The sequence below is a fragment of the Triturus cristatus genome, chromosome 2_2 (assembly GCF_964204655.1).
Source record: "Triturus cristatus chromosome 2_2, aTriCri1.1, whole genome shotgun sequence".
NCBI lineage: Eukaryota > Metazoa > Chordata > Amphibia > Caudata > Salamandridae > Triturus > Triturus cristatus.
Genome location: NC_140582.1, coordinates 816,422,709 through 816,447,449, shown reverse-complemented (window position 1 = coordinate 816,447,449; position 24,741 = coordinate 816,422,709). Strand labels below are relative to the sequence as shown.

General features: G+C 46.5%; 1 protein-coding gene across 1 annotated transcript in view; it reads right to left on the bottom strand.

Moving 5' to 3' along the window:
• NFXL1 (nuclear transcription factor, X-box binding like 1) overlaps window positions 1–24,741 on the bottom strand; it is a 716,350-nt gene that overhangs the window by 645,296 nt on the left and 46,313 nt on the right. Inside the window, exon 2 of the mRNA XM_085642145.1 lies at window positions 17,180–17,449. Within this exon, the coding sequence (XP_085498271.1) occupies window positions 17,180–17,420 (241 nt within the window). The 5' untranslated portion in view covers window positions 17,421–17,449. The remainder of the gene's footprint in view (window positions 1–17,179; window positions 17,450–24,741) is intronic.

Genomic DNA, 24,741 nt, shown 5'->3' with positions numbered 1-24,741 from the left:
GGAGTCCTGACCCCCGCCTCTCTGGGACTGATAACCTCTCTGGGAGGAGTTACTGGAGCCACGGCCGAACGAGCGTCCCCTATGTCGTCCGGCCCTGGCAAAAACCGGACGAAGTGCACGCTTGATAGAAGCTTGCGCCTTATCCAAACCACTGAAGGTTGCAACAAATTTAGTGAGTTCCTTAAGGAATGGTTGGCCAAATAATAGACCTTGTGCCACCGGACCAGACTCGGAAGTAGAGAGTTCCGCCAATTTTGGGTCAATCTTTAGAAGAATAGAGCGGCGACGCTCACTGGAAATGGCACAATTTGCGTTGCCCAACTGGCAAATAGCCCTCTGAGCCCATTCTATGAGTTCATCTGGATCCACAAGAGATTCTGCTTCCTTGGCCTGAAATCCGAGATCAAGGATCTTGGTGAGGGGTCCCATTAAATCCAACATTTTATCTTGGCAGGACCGCCAAGATCTGTCCAGACCCTTTTTAGGGTCCTTAGCAAATTTTTTCAGATAGGAAAGCATTGTGGGGTCAATTTCAGGAGTATCAGCCAGGTGATCTGCAAGATCCGGGCGAGGGCACTCGGAGCGGAGGCGAGCTCTAACCTCCTTTTCAAAAGGTTGACGAATATGCGCCTGGACATATTCCGCTACCGCAGGAGAAGGAAGCCATGAAGATGAATGGGGGTGATATATCTCCGAAGGCTCAAAGGTTAGGACTTGCGGGTGAGTAGGAGCGTCCACGTAATGCTCCTTGCGAGCCTTCTTGCGTGGTGGAGGGACATCCTGGTCAGAAGAGGAAGAAGGAGGACCGTCAGAGTCAGTATGACAGGCTGCCGAGGTAGAAGCGCCTACCAAAGGACTGGAGGAAGCCTTTTCTGAGGCTAGAGTTTTTGCCAAACGTTTGAAATCCGCCCTATGTGGATTTATTGGGGATTTGGAAGAGCGAGAAGAAGGCAACCAACCTTGCTGCTTTGCATATTGCGTCAAATGACGCTTCAACGGGTTAATAGCGTGGACCAGGGCTTTGGTAACGGAGTGCTGAACTCCTTGGTCCAATGCTTCTACCAAATCTTGCTCAAGGAAACCTGAGCTCTCCTCCTCATAGGAGTAATCATCCTCATCAAAATACTCCTCCATTATTCTTAGTTTCACTGGAAAAGTGAAAGTAATGCCCACCAAATGACAATTTAATGTCAATAAATATTACAATGCCAAAGGCACAATTCAGGGGGAGTGAAAAACCCCACAGCAAGCCAAGAATGGACAGAAAAAAGGCTGACCAAAAAATAAATAATTAAATTAATTGTGGAGGGAGGGCTTGCTGAGTCACTCTAGGCAGAGCCTATGCGTAATTATACAGCCCCAGGCCTTTAAACAGCAAAGGGCGTCGATGGGGCTGAAGAGAAGCTGAGGCAGTGGGCAGCGGTGTGAAGAACAACCGATTCCTGAGCTCCGTGTGAAAACACGGTTTGTAAACAATGAAAATGGCCGCCGCGCATGCGCGGAACGGCCGCCTCAGATCTTAAGTAAATAGAGAAGCACGCGCGCTAGCGCGAGCTTCTCAGCCCCTTCTCCCACTCCACCGAACTCGGACACCGACGCTCGAGCGAGCGTCACGCCCTAGGGAGGTGAGACCACGCTCCCTGCATGCGCGCCGCGCGAAGCGGAGCAGACTAAATAAATGAACCGCGTGGGACAGCGCGCAACAATGTAGCAATAATAAATACAATTTGGAAGCGAGCGCGTCCCAACAGTAGTGCACAGACAATAATGCAACAATGTTACAGTAATAAAACGAAAAAGGCACTTAACTGGCTGCGGAGCAGCAAAGAAAGAGGACGTACTATCTACTGCTGTACCTTTTATAGGAGAGACTCTATGGTTGTCACGTGGTACCCGGGTACTCATGGGTACTGTAGTTTTTTCGTTTCATAAACGGTTCTGATTGGCTGCTGGGCATTTCTAATAAAGAAATGAGAAAGCATAATCGGAGCCTCCTGTCCTGACATAGAATTGACGGCACCCCTGATGACTGGGCTGCACGCCTTCATTCGCCGTCTGTGGATATATATATATATATATATATATATATATATATATATATATCAAACTTAGACACTTGCCATTTGTTTTTAATGTGTTTTATGAAATTTTTGCACCACAGGAGACTGCACTGTAGCTGCTGCGGAATACTTTCTTATAAAAAAAATAACATGAATATAGTCTCAAGTAAATCATTATGGAACATGTTCTTTTCTCACAATTCACCCAGGTACCCTCTTGGAATACAGGGTAATCCAAAATATATGCCTTTATGCCGTCATAATAAGACTGAGACAGCAGTACAGTGGCCATATCTGGTGATTTAGCGGCATCGAAAGACTGTTTAGAAGGCAACCATATTCCCTATATGTAGTCAAAAAATATTTGAGGAAATCTGTTTTGAAATGCAAAGCTGGATACCTAAATTCTGAAAATCGCCATGAACAGGGATACAAACTCATTCACCTAAGGATAACATTTGACTTATTTGCTACACGTACACAATGAATTGCCACAGTCCATAAGATTTTAGTAAGTTAAAGCCACTGACCAGCAAACCCACACTCAAAACTGAAACAGCATCACTAGTGTCCCAGGGCCATGGATACCTCTGCTTTCACTTGGGTTTAAGCTATTAAATTCCTATGCTGTACTGTTCAAGAGGGATCAAGGGTGAGTAGTCAGGCTTACTGCAGGGGTTGGTAAAGAGTTTAGAATTCAGATGCTGCATGGCAGGTATCACAACTAGGAAATGTAATATCCAGTTAGGGTCAGCACCTCCCTCCAAGTACACAGTTTCCAGCCTTGGACTTCTGTGTGACATCCTAATGCACCCTGGATTTCGTAGACGTCTTTGGCTTGCACTTGACTAATTAGGCTAACACATCTGAAATTAATGATGTGTGGGTGAAACGTTCAAGACTAGAGGCTGTGGCCATAATCACCTAGAGTGTGATGGTCACCCTGGGTCAAGTCAAGGCTTTGTATTGTTGTTTTATTGGTCTATTATTTACAGGTAGGAAAGCTGGGGGTCTTTTATTGTCTACCCTTCAGAATGTATATTGGACCAAGTCAGTGACAACTGTCCTCTATGGGTTCCAGAGCACAATCTGTGAACTCGATGCCTGTAGCAAGCTTCCAGCTTGGTGGCATCCATCTTGGTAACAATACCGAGACCCCGACAGCCTGCATAAAAGCAAGGGTCAAATAACCTTTGCTCTAGAAACAACACAATTGTGTGGACGTATAGCATTGGTTGTCATCTTCACACATGCATTCATTTATCCTTAAATTGGCTTTTGAGGTACATGTTTTTGAAGGGTCTTGCTTCTTCTATTCTGAGGTTTCAGTCTGCAGCATGGTGAACTTTCTGCTCCATCTGTCAGAAAGCATCAATATTCAAAAGGACAGTGACATAGTCTACCATTCCTGAACGGGACACATCTTTGGTTCCAAGAAGGATGCAGGGTCCAACTGCAGAGGCACCAAAAAAGAAATCCTCATTTTTATCATGAGCCACAATCTGTTTGGTAATTTGTAAATCAACTCAGCTGAATGATCATGGAGCTGGTGCTCTCTTAAGCACTATTTTCAGGTGTCTTCTAAAGGGTGAACTTTATTTTTATCTAGACCAGGACATCGAATTGGTGACATTTTACTGGATCCTGGATCCCCAGATGACGAACTTCACCATGCTCTCTCACGCTACACCATAGACAGGCAGTGTGCAATTCTAACATTCCTAGAGCATACTCTGCCCTTTCAAGTATCAATCTCTAGATTTGTAACTGTTCCTCCATAAGCAGAAGAATAAACATGCTCTGACACTTTAATTCCATGTAAGTGTGGCTGTTTTGATGGACTACGACAGTTGAGAATACTAGTATCAGTCCATATACACGGTATCTCCATCAGGGGATAGCAGCTTCTAGGGCACAGGGGGCCACATTCTTAAACATCTGCAATACAACTTTGGTGTCAACAGACATTTATCCACCTCTATTAGTATTTGGTAGTTTCCTCACTGTCAATATTTTTGACACTGAACCAACACTGAGTCTCTCTGTAATATGTGCACACGTTTTATAATAAGCCACTAGTGTTGTAGCGTTTCTGTAGTTGCATGTTTAGTATATCTCAGATGCACAGAGGGGTCAAGTGTTGCAGGTGCTTGGTACATCCAAGTGAAGAAATGACAAGTTTAATGTACAAGGTGGCAATGGGTTCATTACTTAGCAGTGATTCTCATTACAGTGCATCTACACCTTCTTATCAGAGCCCTTAATCTCAACACTCTTGGTTTTACACAGAAACCTCCCCATGTTTAAGCACTTGGGTATGAACAAGTGTGAATAAGAGCACCAGTTGTAGGAGAGAAAGTAGCCAGAGCAAAAGTAAAAGCTCTGGGATCATCCTCTGCATGAGAAAGGACTATGATTAGAACACCAAATTTCACAACAAAAGTTATGATTCTAAATCTCTGATTATGAGGATAAGGCTACATGTCAATTACTGAGGCAGATTTACGAGTAATGTATTACCACACCCATCCCCTGCAATCTTCCCCTGTCAACTTTCAGTACTTCTAACATACCAAAATGTACAAGTGTTTCCCATTTTCTATATTTTAACTAGGAATACAGGGTATTTACCACACCCGGTAAATACCTCACTTTGGGGTATCTGTTATTATGGGTGCAGTAAATACCTCACCACATTCTGGCCTACTCATAATTCGGGCCCAAGAAGAGTGACAAGAACAACTGGAATTTTCTAGGAACAACTGGAAATCCTTTAATAGAACAGATATGTACACCCACCACACTAAGGAGGTAAACTGTCCACCCACCACACTAAGGAGGTAAACTGTCCCTTTGAAGTGCCAAAAGAAAAATCTAAAGAAGAATGTTTCATATTATCCTGTCCTTCCTGCAACGTTTTTTTTTTACGATTACCAACTATTCTTAGACGTCTAAATTCAAGATAAAGCATTAGAGAGAAGAGAAGAGTTTTGATGTGAAGACATGCTGCACTTATGAGTATAAGACGGATATATTATTCATCATTTCTTATACACTTAAAGAAAAAGGGTAGGGAGGATGATGTATGGTTTGATTTATTTTTTATTTGGTGGTCCTAAAGAGGTTGCAGGCACACTTAGGTTATTGTTAAATTTCATGACAGGTAAAGATATAGTTGGGGTTTACATCTTTTATTTCAATGTTTTTGTTGATATTTTACAGATAACCGGGGTGGACTTCTCCAACAACTACACTTCTTTGTAGCTCACTAAATTACATCCTTTTACTCCTAATGCAGGCAAAGAGCTGGCACTTACCATTTAATCTGGTACTCCCTGTTAAGTCTGCCCAGCGTGGATCATAAGTATGGGGATTGATAGGTTATTTGCTATCCATACTGCGCTCTGCAATTCATCTGCTTCTGCTGTATATGTTCCTCATAACTGAAAGCAGGTTATGGTTTACTATATACTGAAAATAAATGCCTGTCAATAACAATAATCCCAGGCAACTATCTCCACTTTTCACTCTTCTTGTTCCTTTCAAGATACAGGAACAAAATGTTAACACTGATCACTACAGACTTCAGTAGTCAACTCAGCTTAATATTGATTCAGGCCTCTACATAGCACAGAATAAATGCTGGTAAAGGTAGATGAATTATGATGGCCTTTGGGCGAAGGCGTCAAAGCAACTCTAATATTACTCGACCTATCTGCCTCCTTCAATACCATCTCTCATGGTATTCTACTGATATTACTTCATGAGCTTGCAACCAGGGACATTACTTTGAATTGGCTAGTATTGTACTAGCAAGATAGATCCAAGTAATTAAATTCTCCTCATGTTATTTAAGCTCCAAAGTGGTGAACCAAGATGCTCCTCAGGGCTCATCATTAAGTCCCATCCTAATCATTATCCATGCTGCCCCTCTTCCTTGCTTGATCAGGTCAGACTTATTTGTGCTATGCTGATTCATTGCAGCTGATAATTAGTTTCAATGATTTGTTGGGTGACAACGCACAAATTCAAAGACTGTCTCTCCGCAGTCGGCCCTTCGATGAGCAACAATGCTCTAAAATGAAATACAGGTAGGACTACTGCTAGGTGGCTGCAAGGAGAACTGGCCAGATAGTTGGTGACACTCGGAGTTGGGTTCTTCACATACTACAGTTCAGATAGTCAAAAATCTTGACATCTGCTTGGACAGCTCCCTTTCTCTAAATGCACAAGTCAACAAAACCATATCTTCTTGCTATCTTAATTTACGGATGCTAACGAAAATGTGCTCACTACTACTTGAATGGTCGCAAAGTACTTCTGCAAGTCATGATTTTAAGAACTGATTTGCACAGATGTGTTAAAAGCGCTGCTTTTAGGCAACAGCTTCACTTGCTTCCTATTTTGAAAAGAATTTAGTATAAAACTCTTAGTTTCACTCATTGAGCATTTATCATATTGGCCTCCTATATCTTCAAGTGAAATTTAAAAAATGTACCTCAACCAGACCGATACGATCATCTTCCCCTACCAAATTATTCATCCCATGCGATAAAAAGAGAGGGAGGGAGGTCGTTCTTTTAGGGTGCAGGCAGCAAAATACTGGAATGCACTTCCATTCTACCTCCAACTTAACAGTGATCATCTGAATTGTAAACCTTGCTATTTTAACAAGGGGCAGGAACATAGCAGTGTGCATCCTTTGGTTCCTTATCACCAGGACGCCATAATAGATAGAGGTTGCACTTTATAAATGGGATAAAGAACCCAATGCCACACATTGTAAGGTTAATACAAGTCACTGATGAGTTCCATGGCCATATAGAGGAATGAGGCTGAAAGCACACTTCCTTTATAAAGTTATGGAATTCCCAAGGTGACTTGTGATATTCTTATCATGTACAGCAGGGGGTACTTTATCCCATATAATGCATGAACACACCAACACCTTTCCCACAGACTTCTTAAATCTTTGATTCAGCTCTTCATATGAAAGAGAGTGCATGTTTGAAAATATGAAGAATAAAAATAGAATGTCTATTGCAAAATTAAACCCATCAAAAACCTGTTAGATATTTGTTGCAAAACAAATGTTAGAATCAGTTTAATACAGGTCAGTTTTTAAAATAAAGCTGTAATAATTTGAAATAAGTAAAAACCTGTAAAAAGATTCCAACGTTTCTATAATTATCTAAGGAGTACCAATAGTAAACATGATGCCATAAATATCTTTTTGCTTGAGTTCTGACATTTCTTTATAATAGGTGACTGAATGAGTCACAAGTCGCCTATTATAATTAAATTTGAGACGGATTTTCATGCAGGGATTGCAAAATGGCATGTATTATAAATATATTAACATATTATGCAAGGGGTGGCTACGAGCGTCAAGATGGAGGTCGTACTCTAAGAGTGCTTCGGAGCCATCCATCATCTGCTCGCATCCTAGCAGAGTGTTGGGAGCAGCGGACGCTTTTAACCATCCCGCCGTGACCCGGTGGGGGGAGGAGCGGGTCGCTGGTGGCCACTGAGAAGGACTGCGGGGACCGACGAGCCAGACCGTGGCCTGCACTCAAGATGGCAGCACCTGAGGGAAGAGTGGACGCCGCTTGACAGCGTTAAGCTGCCGTGGACCTTGCGACCAACCGAACGACTCGTGGAGCCTCGGTCGGTGTGCCCCTGCCTCGTCCTTACCCGGAGCCCGGCGAAGTGATCCCCAGTCGGGTACCTGCCATTCAGCACCCGTGGGGCGGGCTCCGTGTGGTCAGCCCTGGGCCATTTAAGAGGAGCAGACCTGCACAAGGGCTCCTGCAGCGGCCACCAAGTGCTGACGGTGGCTGAGTTTCGGAGCCATCCTTCCAGAGACAGTGTCCCTGCAGGTGAGGAGGTGGTGTGGCGGGGGTGGACCGCGCTGGCCCGTTTCTGCCTTACGACAGTGCCCACCTGGGTAAAGGAAGAGGCCGGGTCGAAGCACACTTGTTCCTTGGGCTTCCCCGGTCCATTAACCCCTGGACCCTGACAGCACCGGTCTGGTGCAGATCGCTGCAGTGGGGACTCGATTGAGGCGCCTAACTCCTCATGACTACCACATAAAGACTCAGGCTCGCTGCTGCGGGCTGGTCCGGATGAGAGGTCCGCGTTCCGGTTGGTTCCCCTGGCGGATGCCGCAAGGGCTTGACGGAAGCGGCTGAAGTGGTGGTTCCCCCCCTGCGATTGGTATGGATTGTTGTTCCCCCTAGAGTGGAGATTGATCTCTGTTGGACTCTGAGTGTGCGCGCCCTGGGAGCTACTGCAATACTAAACATAGGGCTATCCCATGGAGATCCGGAGATGCGGGGTGGTCGTCCCTCAGATCTTGGGAGGCACTGGCATCCGATTTTTGCCCTAGAGAGCTGGCTTGGTGGAGCGACACGCCTGGTGGACGTGCGGCTGTCGGGTCAGCCCTGCGCAGTCGAAATTGGGACTCCAGCCCTGCCCGGCAGGGGCTCCCCCCTTCGAGCCTCTCCCAGGGTAAAGATCCTGGTAAAGAGGGTGCCCTAGAGAGGGCCTAAGGGAGCGAGAGAAGTGGCCCAGATATCTCGGGAACCCAGGCCTTTACAGGTCCCAATCGGACAGACCCCTCTCAGGGGTGAACTGTGTTGCGGGGAGTGCTTCCCCCCCCTTCTATTCTACGATCCAACCATGGGTAAAGACAAAGCTGGGAAGCCACCTCCCTCCCAAACCAGCATTGGACCAGTACACCACAAGCCACTCCAACACTAGTGATTCAGCTCTGCCCCAGACTCTTCTGCTAGAGGGAGATCTTGCCACCATCCTCCAAGCGATACGCATCTCGCAGGAATCCGTAGGGACCAACACAGGAGAGGTGCGCAAAGACATGGCTCTCATAAGGCAAGCTCTCCGCAACGCCACTGCCAGAATTTCGGTAACCGAATCTAGTCTGTCTGCCGTGGAGGATGACCTGGCGACATTGAAGGGACAGGTATCACAGTTGCTATCCCACACAACCAAACTCCATTGATGCGCAGAGGACGCCGAAAACCACTTCTGTGGAAACAATCTTCGTTTCATGATCATCCCAGAGGGAATAGAACCCACGCTGGCTGCAACCTTCATGGGGACCTGGATCAAGACATGGATGCCCTCCGACCGCCGTTCACCATGGTTTGCTTTGGAGTGGGCCAGAGTCCTCAAGCCTAGACCGCCGCAGAGAGCCCCACACAGGCCAGTCTTTGCCCGCATTCTTAACTTTAAGGACAGAGATGCCATTTTGCAGGAGGCCCGCTCTCATTCTAACCTCTCCTACAGAGTAAGATCTTCCCCCGATTACACCAGACAGGTGCAGACACAATGTCAATCCTATAACGCAGTCAAACAGAAACTGCTGGCCTTCAACCTGCAATATCGGCTCCTGTTCCAGCCCGGCTTAGAGAGGTCTTCAACAATAAAAGCCATTTTTTCAATACCCTAAAGGAGGAGTGGGCTTGGGCTACCGAAGAGCGACCTCTCGCCCTGCGAAGCACGGATTCCTCTTCACCCATGCGGACACATCCTAGCTCTGTAACAGATGGGCCTGCTAAGCCCCAGAGGAGGCGCACCCACTCCCACAGGGGTTGCAACCCCAGGAGAAGGATTCCTCGTCACCTCTGGCAGCCTCGTGGAGCACGTCCAGATCCACTGTGGCTGATGATCTGCAAGGTTTATTGCAGGAACTGAAGTCAGGCTCACCCCGGGAATGATCTACGACCCCTCCCGTGGCTAGATCGGAGGACACAGATCTTTCCCGGAGCCCAGCGATCTGAGGAGATGCTTCTAGTGGTAACAAACAAGGCCTCTTGCCCGACTCAACACACATAGACAGTCCTGGACTCCTGAATCACTCAAGATCCTGCAATACGGAGGAGTGCCCTACTCCATTCTAAAATCACTCTGGTTGTTTTGGATTTTTCTGTTAAGGCAACATATGCTTCGGAGAAAGAAGTATGGGGAGGGGGGTTGGTTGGGGAATTTGTTTCCTTGCTGTTGTATTTGTTTTTGCCTACAGCGCTTGAAACAAAGTTTCTGTATCACCCATTTACGGCCCGGACAGACCGGAGACGCCCCTGCTCCAGGGTCTGGGGACTGACAATCAGGGGCCTGCGTGCATCCCAGACAGATGGACCTGCTTTGTCCATCAATAGCAATCATGACCTGGCCTCTTTTTGATCTGGAACCCCTTCAGCTCTTCTCATGGAATGTCAATGAGCTCTTAGACCATGTGAAGTATACTGCAGTCCTAATGTTTTCACAGAGATCCCTCCTCAACGTCCTGATGCTGTAGGTAACACCTCCTAGATAATCACTGTCCATTATTAGCACGTCAAGGGTATGATCGGGTATTTCATGCTGGATTCACTCAAGGCTCACATGGTGTTGCGATTCTCTTGCGCAGCGACTTCCTTTTTGCGGTTACCAAGGACATCAGGAACCCCCAGGGATGTTTTTTGGCTCTTACGGATAGAAAGGGGGGACATACCCTCAATCTTGTCTCGGTGTATGTACTTTCGACAGCTCTTGAATCCTCTATGTGAGGTCTCGCAGACTAGCTGTCGTCTCTCCCTCAGGGATTGACAGTGGTCGGGGGGGGGGGGGGGAGACTTCAATGCAGTCTTAAACCCTGCCTGTGATGCTATTGGGGCCCTGTTCCCTGATTGGTGCACAAGTGCTAAGTGCCTTTTGGAGTGGTCCTCCAGGTTTAGCTTATGCGATGCATGGAGAACATGGAATCCCAGATTGTAGCAGTACACCCACTCCTGCATTGACTTTATCTTTATGCCCGCCCCGTAATGTCGCACGGTCACTAATGTTCAAATGCTCCAGAGGGGTCTCTCTGACCACTCGCCTCTACTTCGTCGCCTGGAAGGCCCCGTGGTTGCACTTCGACTTATATGGCGGCTCAATGCCTGGTTTCTTCAGGAAAGGGTCTATAAACAGGCAGTGGGTGAGAAGCTTAAGCCTTACTTCCAGTGCAATGATGGCACGGTCCATTCACCTGGCACGTTGTAGGCAGCTTTGCTAAAGAAATACTTGGCCCGAGAAGAGCACTTTTCCCAGCTGAAGACTCATGCTCTCTGCCTGGAGTGGGCCACGGGCGCATCAGATCGAGGCACAGTGTCCCGCCAGCTCAAGCTCTTATGTGAAGAAATATGTCAGGTTTACTTAGAATCGGCTAGGCAAATGTGGAGGTCTTCTACAGCCCGAGTCTTTAGCCGGGGAGACAAAAATGGCAAGTTCCTTTACTGGCTTGCATCACTCCCCCTTGCCAACTGGATATTTCTGGATATTTTAGACACAGAGGGCTGCACTCAGCACGCTTCCGCTGCCATTGCCTGGACTTTTGCTGAATATTATAGGTGCCTTTACTTAGAGGTCTCGATATTGGACTTGGTGTCTAATCCCAACTTTTTATGGGACGCACCTCTCCCTCAGCTCTCGGAAGATGATGCCCAACTGCGAGACCAACCCATATCACTGAAAGAGACAGGCACAGTCATCTCCACGATAACGACAGGAAAGACACTGGGCCCTGACGGGTATCTAGGGTAGGACTATTTGGCGTTCAAGGAGGTCCTGACACCACAGCTTAATACTCTGTAAATGGAGGCAGTGGAGAAGGTGCCTTGCCTATGAACATAGATATGGCCACAATCGTACTCATTCACAAAACATACCCTCCATCGTCCTTCTGCCGGACTACCGTCCGATCCTGCTCATTAACACGGAGGTAGAAATGTATACCACGGTCCTAGCCGAACCGTCTTAAGCCAGTACTCACCACCCTGATAAGTGTAGATTCATTTTTCACTGGCCCATCGTCACCTTCTCCCACCCTACTTAGCTCTGCTACTGATAAGACTTTGAGAAAGCCTTGGATACAGTAGACTGGCAATACTTCGAGGCCATGCTGATCAGAGCAGGCTTCAGCCCACATATCCGTGGCTTGTACACGTACTTTACTCCAACCCGTTGGCAAGAGTCTTGATCAATGAGGTGCTCTCTGAAGACTTGCTCATTTATCAGGGAGCAAGGCTAGGCTGTTCCCTATCCCCCCTTCTTTTCACCGTAACGATAGAGTCACTGGCCCGACTTATCAGATGTGATGCTTAAGTGTGAGGATGAACAAAGCGATACCAAAGGGGATGATGGACGGAGCGTTTGAACAAATCAAACACTCAGCCCCAGTCAACTGATCTGGGTTTAATCCATCATCATTCCTTAGCTCACTCCACCACCCCAGTTCAGACATGGCCATATGCAAATCAATCTGACCCTGTGCCTTATGGGAACAGTCCAGCCCGAACTGCCAAGCCATGTCTTCCTTGGACCGGAAACTAGCATCCTGGGACTGGTTTTTCGGTAAAAAACCTGGGTATAAAAATAGATCGGTTGCTGTCCATGAAGGACCATATCGTGGCTACGTCCACCTTATGCCATTACAGCGTCCGGCTTCTCCAGAAAATACTTCCATATATGCCTACCTGTCATCGTAGGACTTTAGTGCAGGCTTTGGTAACCAGCCGTTTGGATTACGGCAATGCACTGCTGGCATAAGTAGGAGAGACCCACCTAGCTAAGCTGCAGGTGGTTTAGAACACAGCAGCGAGAATGATCTTTAATCAACCGGCAGGCTCCCCCTCGCTCCCATTGCTCAGAGAATTACACTGGCTATCGGTGAAAAAGAGATCCTTTTTTAAGATTTGCTGTTTCACCTTTAATGCTCTGAACAACAGAGGCCCCCTCGATTTACAAAAAAAACTCTTCAAATACTGTCCATCCAGGAGTCTTAGATCTAGCCTGCAGGGCCTTCTTCAGGTTCCTCGTTTTCGTCTTACCCGGGCGGGTGGCAGAGCTTTCTCATATCTTGCTCCAAAATATTGGAATCAGCTTCCCCAGACTTTGCGATCAATTCCTAAGTACAAACTTTTCAGGAAACAGCTGAAAGCCTTCTTGTTTTGAACTCTCATTTTAGTTCACTCCACTGTTTTCTTATCCAGGATTTCTAGTCTACTAGTCAGCGCCGAGATGCCCCAGGGTGAGTTGAGCGCTTTATAAATCATTTAACATAACATAACCTAACCCTCATCAGCCAGGCTATCTTGAATCCAGTGGCAAAGTGAGCAAGGGACCCACGTCTGGGCATACCCTGCCAACTTAGGGCGAACAAAGCAATACCATAGGTGATGATGGACGGAGCGTTTGAACAAATCAAACACTCAGCCCCAGTCAACTGATCTGGGTTTAATCCATCATCATTCTTTAGCTCACTCCACCACCCCAGTTCAGACATGGCCATATGCAAATCAGTCTGACCCTGTGCCTCATGGGAACAGTCCAGCCCGAACTGCCAAGCCATGTCTTCCCTGGACCGGAAACGAGAATCCTGGGACCGGTTTCGGGTTCATAACCCTCATCAGCCAGGCTATCTTGAATCCAGTGGCAAAGTGAGATGGGACCCACGTCTGGGCATACCCTGCCAACTTAGGGCGAACAAAGCAATACTAAAGGGGATGATGGACGGAGCGTTTAAACAAATCAAACACTGAGCCCCAGTCAACTGATCTGGGTTTAAGTGTGAGGATGGCACTGGAATGACTCACATGAAGATAGAATCGCTCTTTACGCAGACGAGGTTCTTTTGTTCATGGCAGACCCCGCACGTACGGGCTCCCATTGCCTCCATATCCTGCAGCTCTTTGGGGAGGCATCAGGTCTGAGACTTAACCCGGCCAAATTGGTCCTGGTACCCCTACACGTTTCTCACGACTGTGTGGTTTGGCAATCTGACATACCGATAAGACGCCTTAGTGTTCGCTACCTGGGGATATGGGTGGCGCTTCATCAGGAATTTACCTGGTCCCTCAACCTTACCCCATTGCTTAAGAAAACCAATGAAGACCGTAAATGGCAGGCCCTTCCTTTGAATCCACTTGGGAAAAGCGCATTGTACAAAATGATGGTACTCCTCTAATTTTTGTATGCACTGCAAAATATGCCTCTCCATCTCCGACGCCATTGGTTTCACGCCTTGGACAAAATGGCAACAGCATTCTCCGGGTTTAACTTGAGGCCACATGTGGCCCTGGCCCATTGCCAGCACGCCCCCTATGTGGGTGAGATGGGGATGACCAACCTTTTCCTTTATTATATTGCAGCTCACCTCCTAGGGATTAAGGACTGGGTCTCGGGGGATGGTCGGATCCAGCCTACCAATTAGAACTTGAGAATCTGGGGTTCTCACAGATCCAGGCAATGCTCTATGGCTCCCTGATTGCCCATGCTATTTCGGCAGTGACTCGGGCGGTCCTCCTTGCACGGCGATCTGTGCTTCGTTACACCTGCTGGGATGCTAAGCTCATGCTTCAGACATGGCACTAGGATGAGAGAGGTGGCTGCGTTGGAGGGGTTTAGGAAATGAGATCTTGTTGGCATTATGCAACTCGGAGATGTTTGCCCGGGGGTCACCTGAGCACCTTTCAGGACTTACAGGTCTATACTCCCTTAACTTCACTCAGTTTTACCAATACTTACAGCTCCGACACGCCATTAACTTTCACTTTCCTGCTGGCACTACCGAGTTCAGTCCACTAGAGGCCAATCTTCTTATGGGGAGCATGGACAGGGGGGCGTGTCCCAGATTTACTGTTCTCTTATTAATAATTCCCCTACCACACTAGAACACCTGCGGACATATTGGGAGAGATGGCTGAGTCCCCTGGAAAATGAAGACTGGCGATGCGCCCTTATGGCTCCCTTACTATCTCAGCCAAACTGCGACTAATCCAAATGTATTATCTCCACTGCGCCAATCTCACTCCAACCAGACTGCACTCCAGTCTTCAAATTGCCCGTGGACAGCAGAAACACCCGTGGATCTTTACCATATGAGTTGGTCCTGCACTGCTCTAACAAAATACTGGATAGATGTAGTGGGTGAACTGACTGCGGTCCTGGGATGAGAGGTCCCGCTCATTCCCCTGGTCCATCACCTGGGGGTTCTAGAAGGATTAGGAGACTCTCGGGCCGACAGAGCATTTCTGGTTACTGCCACCATGGTGGCCAAACAGGCAATAGCGGCCAAGTGGAAAGACCCTGCCTTAACATCCCCCCCAGCCCCACGGTGGCACATGGGCACAGAGATAGATTGGTGTGCCACACAGGAAAAGCCTGTGTATGAGGTGAGGGAACGTCTGGCCAAATACAAACTAGTATGGGGCAAATGGCTGGGCCACAGGAAATATGGACATGTATTGGTTCCCACTATTTTTGTGACTCTGGTCTACAATCTGTCAGACTGTAGTGGGAAGGCGGCTGTTAGCTGGCTCTCAAATAAGGTTTATGAAATGTACTGTATGCTACGGAGTGTCGCGTCCTGGTTTTAAAACTCAATAAAGTTGATTTTCAAAAATATATATATATTTGCTTAAATGGTGAAAACCTATCTTTTGTATATTTACTATTGTTTAACACTGAGAAATCACAACAGTGACTGAAATGGGAACGAAGATTACATAAAAAATGTGGGGAAACATTAACAGCCAAAACGTTCAGGTCTAAAATGTATAGTATATTGACAGCTGGGCATGCTACAAGTTTCTTTTTTTTTTTTTAATAACACATTTTATTGATTTTTCGTGATACCAGCTGGGCAGACACCCTACATATATACATTGGCACCAAGATAATACGGATGTACACAGTTGGAGCATGCTATAAGTTTTGTTATGTGCAATGCTATATTTCTGAGACTGGTCGGACTCCTTGAGCCTCGTTTAGTGGGCTATATACCAGCACTTACCTTTACCTTTCCAGCCCATGAAAAAATCCTGTGCACACCTTTTAATGGGTAGAAAGATATGTACCATTGACACTTTTTCACATCTAGGTGTTAATGGTGATCGCTGGATTAACTGGAGTCCTTTTTAGGAAGTTAGGAAACTCTACTTTAAAAAATCTCTCACTGCTGTGTTCAGTTTTGTAGATAGGCTTGGTATGAAACCCCTGAATGAGATGACAAAGATATATATACCTAGCAAGTGGCGTCTCAGTAGCCTTCTTTGGGGTAGGCATATGAACCTATGCAAGTCTTAACATATCACAGACAATAACAAATCCTTGTCTAAAGAGAATGTTAGCAGTCCCATTCAGCTGCGCCAATGCGATCTGCCATCAACAGCTGGCTATACCATACATAGAAGACGGTATAACACTTTCCCCTCTAGTTCTATGGCAATCAATTTGGTTGAAGCCGACAGCTGCCTTACACAGAAAAATTGTGCCAGATTGCCTAAACCTGATACAGTTGAGCACATTCCCTGGCTATCTTTTGTGAAGGGTATGTATTATAAGAAGGGCCTTATCAACTTTTGCGACGATCCAGGTACTTTGCACGGTATCAGTAAACAGGATTTTAGAACACTTCTCATGAAGTATTCTCTAAATATGAGGAAATCAAATGATTCACGAAATGTAAATGGCGAGAGAGCCTGTTCTGCTACACAAGGGTGTTATTCAACCTTACCTCATATGGGTTACCAATACTCAACACAGATTTGTTTTAACCAGGTTTCATGTTAATACTTTACATTTGTTGGTTTCGTTACCTCTGAAAGGCAGTTTTGAGGATAATCTATCCCCATGTCCCTGTGATGCAGTTTCCAAAACAAAGAACTTTACTTTTGATACTCTTTTTCCGTTTTCATTGCGAGCTGAGGAAACTTTAGATCATACCGATTTCAAAAACCATGAATTTTACTGAACATAAATCTGCTTGCTGTATTTGCAACAACTTCATTCGTACTGAATGTGCATATGATTTGCCAAGTCATAAAATACAGATCTCAAATAGATGCTTTAGAAATTAGATCTTAACTTTTTAGATATTGTTTTTTGCAAGTATGCTTTGACTGCGTGTTTATACTATGTAATTTTTAATGTAATTTTAATACTTTCCTTTTTCCTTTCTCTTTTTAATCAATTATATGTCTGTAATTTTTAACATGTCTATTATGGCTCTGATGTCTGAATCAAACAAAAGAGATAGATAGATTGATAGAGTGATTGATTGATTTATCAGCACTTACCTTTAGGTGAAGAATTGGAATTGCCAGCTCCCACCCGGCTGCTGACTGAAGCATAAGAAGTGCTTCCCCTTCCAGTACTGATGCGACTAAAGTTAGCAGCAGAAGCTGGGGCACCTTTTGGATGAGAGGAACTTCTCTCAGATCCTGGTCTGGTCCCAGGAGCCATCAGCGATCCATCATTTGCACTGGCACTGCGCCCTCTGCCCCTACCTCGGCCAGCTTGACGCCAAGCACTCTCCATTCTCTAGAATGTCAATATTGCCAGTGAACCTGAAATAGAAGACCACAAACACCAGTAAATACAAAAACTTAAATCTATTTTACAAGTCGAAATTAATCAAAGTAGCCATACAAATTTCTAGAAATTGAAACCACAAACTACAAAACATTTAAATCTGTGCAACATGCACTAGCGAGCAGACAAGTATACTTTTTAATTTGTGGATAATGAAGAATATGAAAATGAACATTAATTCCAGGACCTTTTGTAGTGATCTGAACTGGCCTGAAGGCAACATGACTGACGGCGAATAAATGAGCCACATTCCCTGCCAGTCATTAATCGCCATGAGGCTAGTAATTAGTTTGCTTTACAAAGTAAATGGCATTATCGCTACATCCCCAGTCCTAGTACAGTGATTTCTTTTGAGGTGAGCTCCACCTCAAACCGGAGGGTAAAATAAAAGGGGGGTAAAAACAGTATAACCACCCTCTTACCCACATCACTTCCTGTTTTTTCTCCGGCCTGACCAAGACAGGAACAGGGAAGTGGGACTCTGTCAGGCTTGGATCCTCCTTATGGGATGCCAGTGTTGCCCATGATGCCAGTCATGCCAGGCAGGCACAGGGGGATTAGGGCACTACAATGAAAGATGAGGGGGGCAGAAAGTGGAATTTGCTCTACCCCCACCTAAAATTGAGTCCTCTGTCTGGATCGGATTGCTGATGGAGAATGCCACAGTCATGCGAGTACTCCAATGCAGCGCTCCTTCCTTTGGAAAATGGCCTGTGGTCTTTTTCCTTTGAGGGTCCGTTTAAGAAGGCTATTCTCTAGGCGCTCCGTATGGTGTTCTGTTTCAAGCTGAAAAGTGGGTCCATGCGAGTGGTTTGTTTATTGCAAGGTATGGAACAGGGACTTCGCGCATGCATAGTATAGGCTTCCTGCGCATCAGTTGTTTAGAGAAAAAGAATCAGCTGTGCAGTCAGGTTCGCATGCATTCCAAATTAGGCGTGCTAGAAGGACTTTTTAGACTTTGGTTTGGGCTTTCCCTTGCTGTGTCTTGCTCAGTATGGTCATCAGATTCGGAGTTCTAAAGGGGGTTGATGCACTGCCTCACCTTGGACTCCTCAGCTGCTCTATGCATTCCCTCCTATTCCTCTCATTCACCAGTCGTTGTGGAAGAGGGAACCAAGATCCCGTGGGTTAGAAGAGGACAATCAGTATCACCTCTGCTCTCTCCCGCTGTATTTTCATCAAAGTTCTTGTGATTAGAAGAAATGGAGGGAAAGTACAGAGCAGTGTTGGGGGCCAATCCACCAGAAGATCATCCGTGCCCCATTCCCCCTCCTCGTGGAACCTTGAACAAAACCTCTGTGAGCCTCTGAAGCAAACAGATCTAGAAACAGATAGCTGAAACTTCCTGCAGATCCGGAGGAAGATCCTGTGAGACCAAGACTGATTCATCGACAAAAGAAATAACCTGCTCAAATGATGTGCCCGAGTGTTGCATACACCTTTATTATGAGAAACTGTTAAACCAAGAAGAGTGGATTCCACCAAGAGACCAATTGATGTCGCCACATGATTTAAAGTGCCAAATCTGTCCTGGACATTGGCTCCTATGAACCTGATCTCCAGGAAGGGCATCAGCTGACATTTGGGTAAATGGAGGAGGAGACCCAGTCTGTTCATTACTCTCTTTGTGCCCTCCAAAATGTTCAAGGTCTCCTGAAGGAAGGAGCATGAAGAAGCCAGTCATTAAGGAAGGGCAAAGTGAAATCTCTTGTAAATGCAGATGAGCAACTACTGGAGCCATCATTTTTGTGAATACCGTAGGAGTTAATTTGATGGCGAAAGGGAAGACCATAAACTGCAAATCTGAGGAACTCCAATCCTTCTTTGAACAGGAATATGTAGATAGGCATCATTTAAATCCAGAGTGATCATCAAACTCTGAAACAGATTGAATGGGGAAATCCTCTGAAGGGTCTCCATCTTGAATTTGGCATCCGGAATATAGAGATTCAAATTCTTTAAGTCTACCAGGCGATATACGGAGGATTTCTTTTCCGGGAAGAAAATTGAATAAACCCCCTGTCCTCTTTCCTTTGTTGGTACTGGACAAATCCCTTTCTTTATAAGAGAGGCCACTCTCTCCATGAGGACTTGACGTTTTATGGTGTTACGGTGAACAGTGGTGCGTATCGTTCCTACTTGGCCGAAGAGTCTGGAATGCTATCTGTTGACCTCTCTTGACAATGCTGAGAACCCACTTGTCTGAGATTATTGAACTCCATTCATTGGAAAAACTCCCTTATCTATCTGCTGACCTGTAAGGGTGCCTACCCCCTGGCATAGTCAGGAATTCAGCGTTTTGAATCCAGAGGATGAGTTTTGTTTCCTGAAATAACGAGACGAAGATGCCGATTTTCCCTGGAGGTTGGAAGAAGGATATGAGGTGTGCCTCCTGGAAGGCTGCCTGAAAGACTTCCATCTAGAAGACCTGGAAGACTTGGACGCCTCTTTCCTAAAAGATGAGGAGTGTTTACTCTCCATGAAGAGGCAATGGAGTTCATGGAATGTACAGTCTGACTTCACTATTCAAAAACTTTGTATGTTGTACGATGTGTGAAATATGAAAATGGCAATAAAAATATGTTTAAAAAAAAAAAAAGAAGAGGCAGAGTTTATCCTACAATCCTGCGCCAAACAATTTCTGGCCGGTGGAGGGTTTGGCCATGAACTTTGCGATGCAGGGCCTTTGAACCCCATCCCACCCTCCGCCCCTTCTCTCATTGAACACTACTTGGGCTAATTTGCAGACCCTATATCTACCCCTTCACCCGAATGGTGGCCTGCGCAGGCTCGGCGCGGCCGAGCCCCGCTACGCGCCTTCATGGGAGACCCAAGGGGGCTGTCCACACTATGAACTGACCCCTTGGGCAACCTCTCCCTCGCGCTTATCCCCTCCTTACCCGACTAGTGCCTATTAATAACTGGAATTGGTGCCCACTGCTTTTTCTCCTGCCACCGGCCCCAACGGAGGTGAATCACATGAAACGTCGATATTCTCAAGTGTCAAGATGATTGGCTGCGGGGCTCACGCAGTGGGACTCTACTAATATGTAGGCCTTTGGTGGGCCGCTCCAGGAGACCTAGACTACGGCCCTCCTGTCTGCACCGGAGGGGTTAACCTCTCGAGGAGTGGAAGGGGCCTGGTCCTGAGATGATAGGATTCATTCACACCCGAATACAGCTGGGCACTCAAACTTTTCCTGTGGGCCATACACCTCACAGTGCTTTGGAGCTGGGCTGGCACCCTCGGCCACTGTGCACCTCACTACACTCATCCTATCCTCTAACTCCTGAACTGTGGGACTTGCCTGCGGGGTTCATCCAGCGACTTTAGTCACTTTCCCTTCTCCTCTCTAGTCAGCCTTAGAGGCTCTTCCTCTGCACTACTCCTGGAGCTCTGTGGCTCGATCTTGCTACGAATGCTAGAGGGCCTTGGATAGACTACGTTGTCCTAGGGCTATCACCAGTACGCATAGGGTTTCGATCCACGACTGCCCTGTGACAGCTAGAACCTAACGATTACAACGTGGACTCCCTACCACAGCGCCAGCAATTTTGATAACTGCATCGAGGAAAATCCGATCCTCACCATGCCACGCTCTAAATTGGGCAAAGATTACTTACCTACCCCAGCCAAAGACAACCCTGTTGCCTCCCTATGGCTGAAATCCAACCCTCAGCCGCAGCCTACCTCTAACCGGCCGGGAGACTCTGCAATTGACGATTCGGCGACAGCCCCAATTACACAGGCTTTTATGACCTCTTTTCTGCAGGAAATTAAAAATGAAATCGGATCGCTCAAGAACGATTTTAAATTTTGCCTGCGAGAGATCTGTCAGGATGTCACGGAAATTGGGGGCCGGGTGGATGACCTGCAGGGTACAATGGATACATGTGCAGAGGGTCACGAAAGCCTTTGGCATAGAATGGCTGAACTAAAGGACCCAAACGCAGGGTGCAGCGTATGTGCACCCATCTGTCGCACTGCGTTGTGAGGGATTATACCTCTCATGAAACCTCGCTCTTTAGACCAATCATAATCCATCTTTACATGTTATCTTCTTGTTTATCATTCCATTATTTCATTACTTTTTTCCGCTTTATAAATCATCATGGAGACAACAATGTTGCCTTTTAATACTTTATTCTCCAATTTCACGTGTCACTTGCTGCCAATCCAAGCTTTACACAGCGACATGTTGGGACAACACATATTTCCAGAAATGAACTCTTGCCATAACCCAATGCATTTCGAGCCATGCGGCTCTTCCTCAGGGGTTCTCTAAAACAAATAGAAACGCAACTGAAATAACTGCAAAACTGATAACATGTTACTTACAACTAATCACTTACTGACCCGTGTGCTCCCACCCTCTATAACACATCAAGTCCAAACCCTCTTCATAAACACCATCAAAGTGATCAAGCTGAATGCCCTCCACAATATCCAACCATCACCCCCTACTTAATATGAAACTGTGCTAAATGTGAAAAAATGGGAAACAATATTCGTGCTCATATCACTAATGCCTAACACACGAACCATGTGCCAAAATAACCGATACGCCTTTACCTATATTGCCTATTACCCCAAACCCTCCATTCCACTCCTTTCTCCAACCCTCGTTAGAAATATCGCTATCTACCCTTTACTTCTTAAACGCCAGAACCGGCAATCTTAATCCTTGACCTCCTCTTTCGCGGTACAGCTAACGAATACTCCGTTGCTCTGCCGCTGAACCCATTATAAAAGAACGTGCTCTCCCACGTGTATCCAATCACTTTAAACTGCTCCGTGAATTGGTATAAACCCCGTGACTGCTCCCTCCCGTGACTGTACTCCAAATCCAAAGAAAACTTTATTGAGCAAATCTCAAACTCCCACAATGCACTCCACTGACATGCTGCTAACTAAATCATAAGCCACCCGTGCTGCTCGCCCCAACTGCCCTACGTGAACTAGAGGACCGACATATTAGTCTTCAGCTGAAGCAGGAAGATTTAGAAAATAGAAGCCGACGTAATAACACCCGCATCAGGAGGATCCCACGAGGAGCGGAGAGCCAAGGTATTATAGATTTTACAGCTAAAGTTCTGCATACAATCAGGGGTGATGACGAAGCCTCTCATTCAGCTCTGGACAGAGCACATAGAGTTATTTGCCCAAGAGGTCTCCCGGACTTCGGCCGTGATATTCTCACTCGAGTTCACTTCTTTGTAGAAAAGGAAGCCATTCTCCAGAAGGTACAAAGGAAAAACGAACCTGAAGTACAAAGGCCACCCTATCCAAGTCTTTCAGGATATTGCCCAGGTCACTCTGTGCCAACGCAAATAATTTAAACTGTCCACAGACAAACTACGGGATCTTCAAATTAAATACCAATGGGGCCATCATTTTGCACTGATTTTCTCCAGGCCCACGTCAAGCCCTCCGCTCCTAGAAAGATGAGAAGACGCTCAGTCAAACCCAGCAGAACCTGGCAACAATGCTCCCTCTTCACCGCGGACCCCTCATAGGGAGGCGACACAACCAGAGTAGTTCACCGTTACCCCCGCCCCCTAAACATAGATCTCAATGCAAGGAACAGATCCCTCCCAAACAAAGGAGGACATCATCATCAACACCTCCGCACCATAAGCGCTCCTCACACACCGGCCTGAAACTCAGAGACCTCGGATTGAAGCATTCATAACAATGCACCAACTCGTCCTGAACTATCCATAAAAGACCTTTTAGTGACGAATCCCTGTGGACCCTACTACAAACATTGCATTCCAACCAGTAATGTTTTATTCTGTGTTAAATGTTCCGAACTCCTCCTCTGGCTCACTACTCCTTGAGGGGACCCTTGTTCTACCCGGCATCCCAAATTTCCCGGTTGCCCCGCCTCCGATGGGCACACAAACACCTTGATACCTGGCATACTCTCCCATGTCTTTAGAAAACTACAAGTGGCCATAGAGGCCACTCACCTGATTCTATCAATACCCCACTAATCCTTCTCTCTGGCGGATAAAAGGTTGGCGTATTCTACCGCCTTCCTGACCCTGGCCGTGGTCCGCGGAGCCCGAATTAACCACACCTTCTTTTACTACGCCCCCTATACACGTTGCCCTTCGGAGAAACGACACTCAGAATGGCTCTTGTCTCGACTTCCGAGCTATTCCAGGAATGGCAGTACACCGTACAGGCCCTGTTGGAAGCACCCTTAATATGCATAGTCTATACACTGGGGGTACCAGCCACTTGCTCCACAAGCTCCATTTCCCCCTCCTAGGGGGAACATAAATCTCCCACTCACGGCTAAAACACCGCCCTCGACTACTCCCCATAAATTTGTGACCGCGAATCCGCTTATCAAACTCCTCTCCCTTAATATCAAAGGGAATAACTCTCCTAACAAGAGGCAACAGATATGGCTATACCTACTCCTCCAAGACCCCAACATTATCTTCCTCCAGGAAACTAACTTGCTTTCTACAGATACACATCTCATGACCCACCCGAAATACCCCTATCAATACTGTCGGCCACCTCCAAAACAGCGGGGTTGCCATACTAACTAAATTCAAATTGGGGAGGGCGTCTCCTCGGGTGACGTGGGATGCTGAGGGCTGGTACTTAAAACTCCAATCCCAATTGGATGCACAGCCTTTGACCCTTATTAATATCTACGCACCTAATCAGGCACAGGATGACTTCCTCAGATCCTTGTTCAAGCCCACTTGCACTCCCCGGAGGGCCCGGTGATTTTTGGGGGCGACTTTAACATGATCCAGGATCCCGATCTGGATCGTAGTGCTGCCACTTATCAGAATACATGGGCAATGTTAGCGGCCTTGAAGAGGGACCTTACAGATTCGGGCCAGGCGGACGCCTGGAGATATCATTCCCCGGAAGTACGCGACTACAACTTCTTTTCACATGGTCAACCGCTCTTACTCAATAATGGACTATTGTTTCCTCCCTCACTCTTTGATAAATTCCCTGGTATGGGCCGATATCTCAGACATATACATTTCACCCATGTGGCGGTGACTTTCCGAGTCCCGGGAAGATGACACAACGCCCCCTACAGATGGCGCCTTCCTCTACATGTCTTACGGGACCCAGTAGATCTTGCTGAGATTTGTCAGGAGATCTCAGCTTTCTTTGACGCGAACACGCCCCCTGGAGCCACCTGCAGCCACGTGATGGGATGCTTTTAAAGCAACCATCCGAGGTGTCATATCTTCCATCGCTATTGCCCGCTCCAGGGAAGCTCAC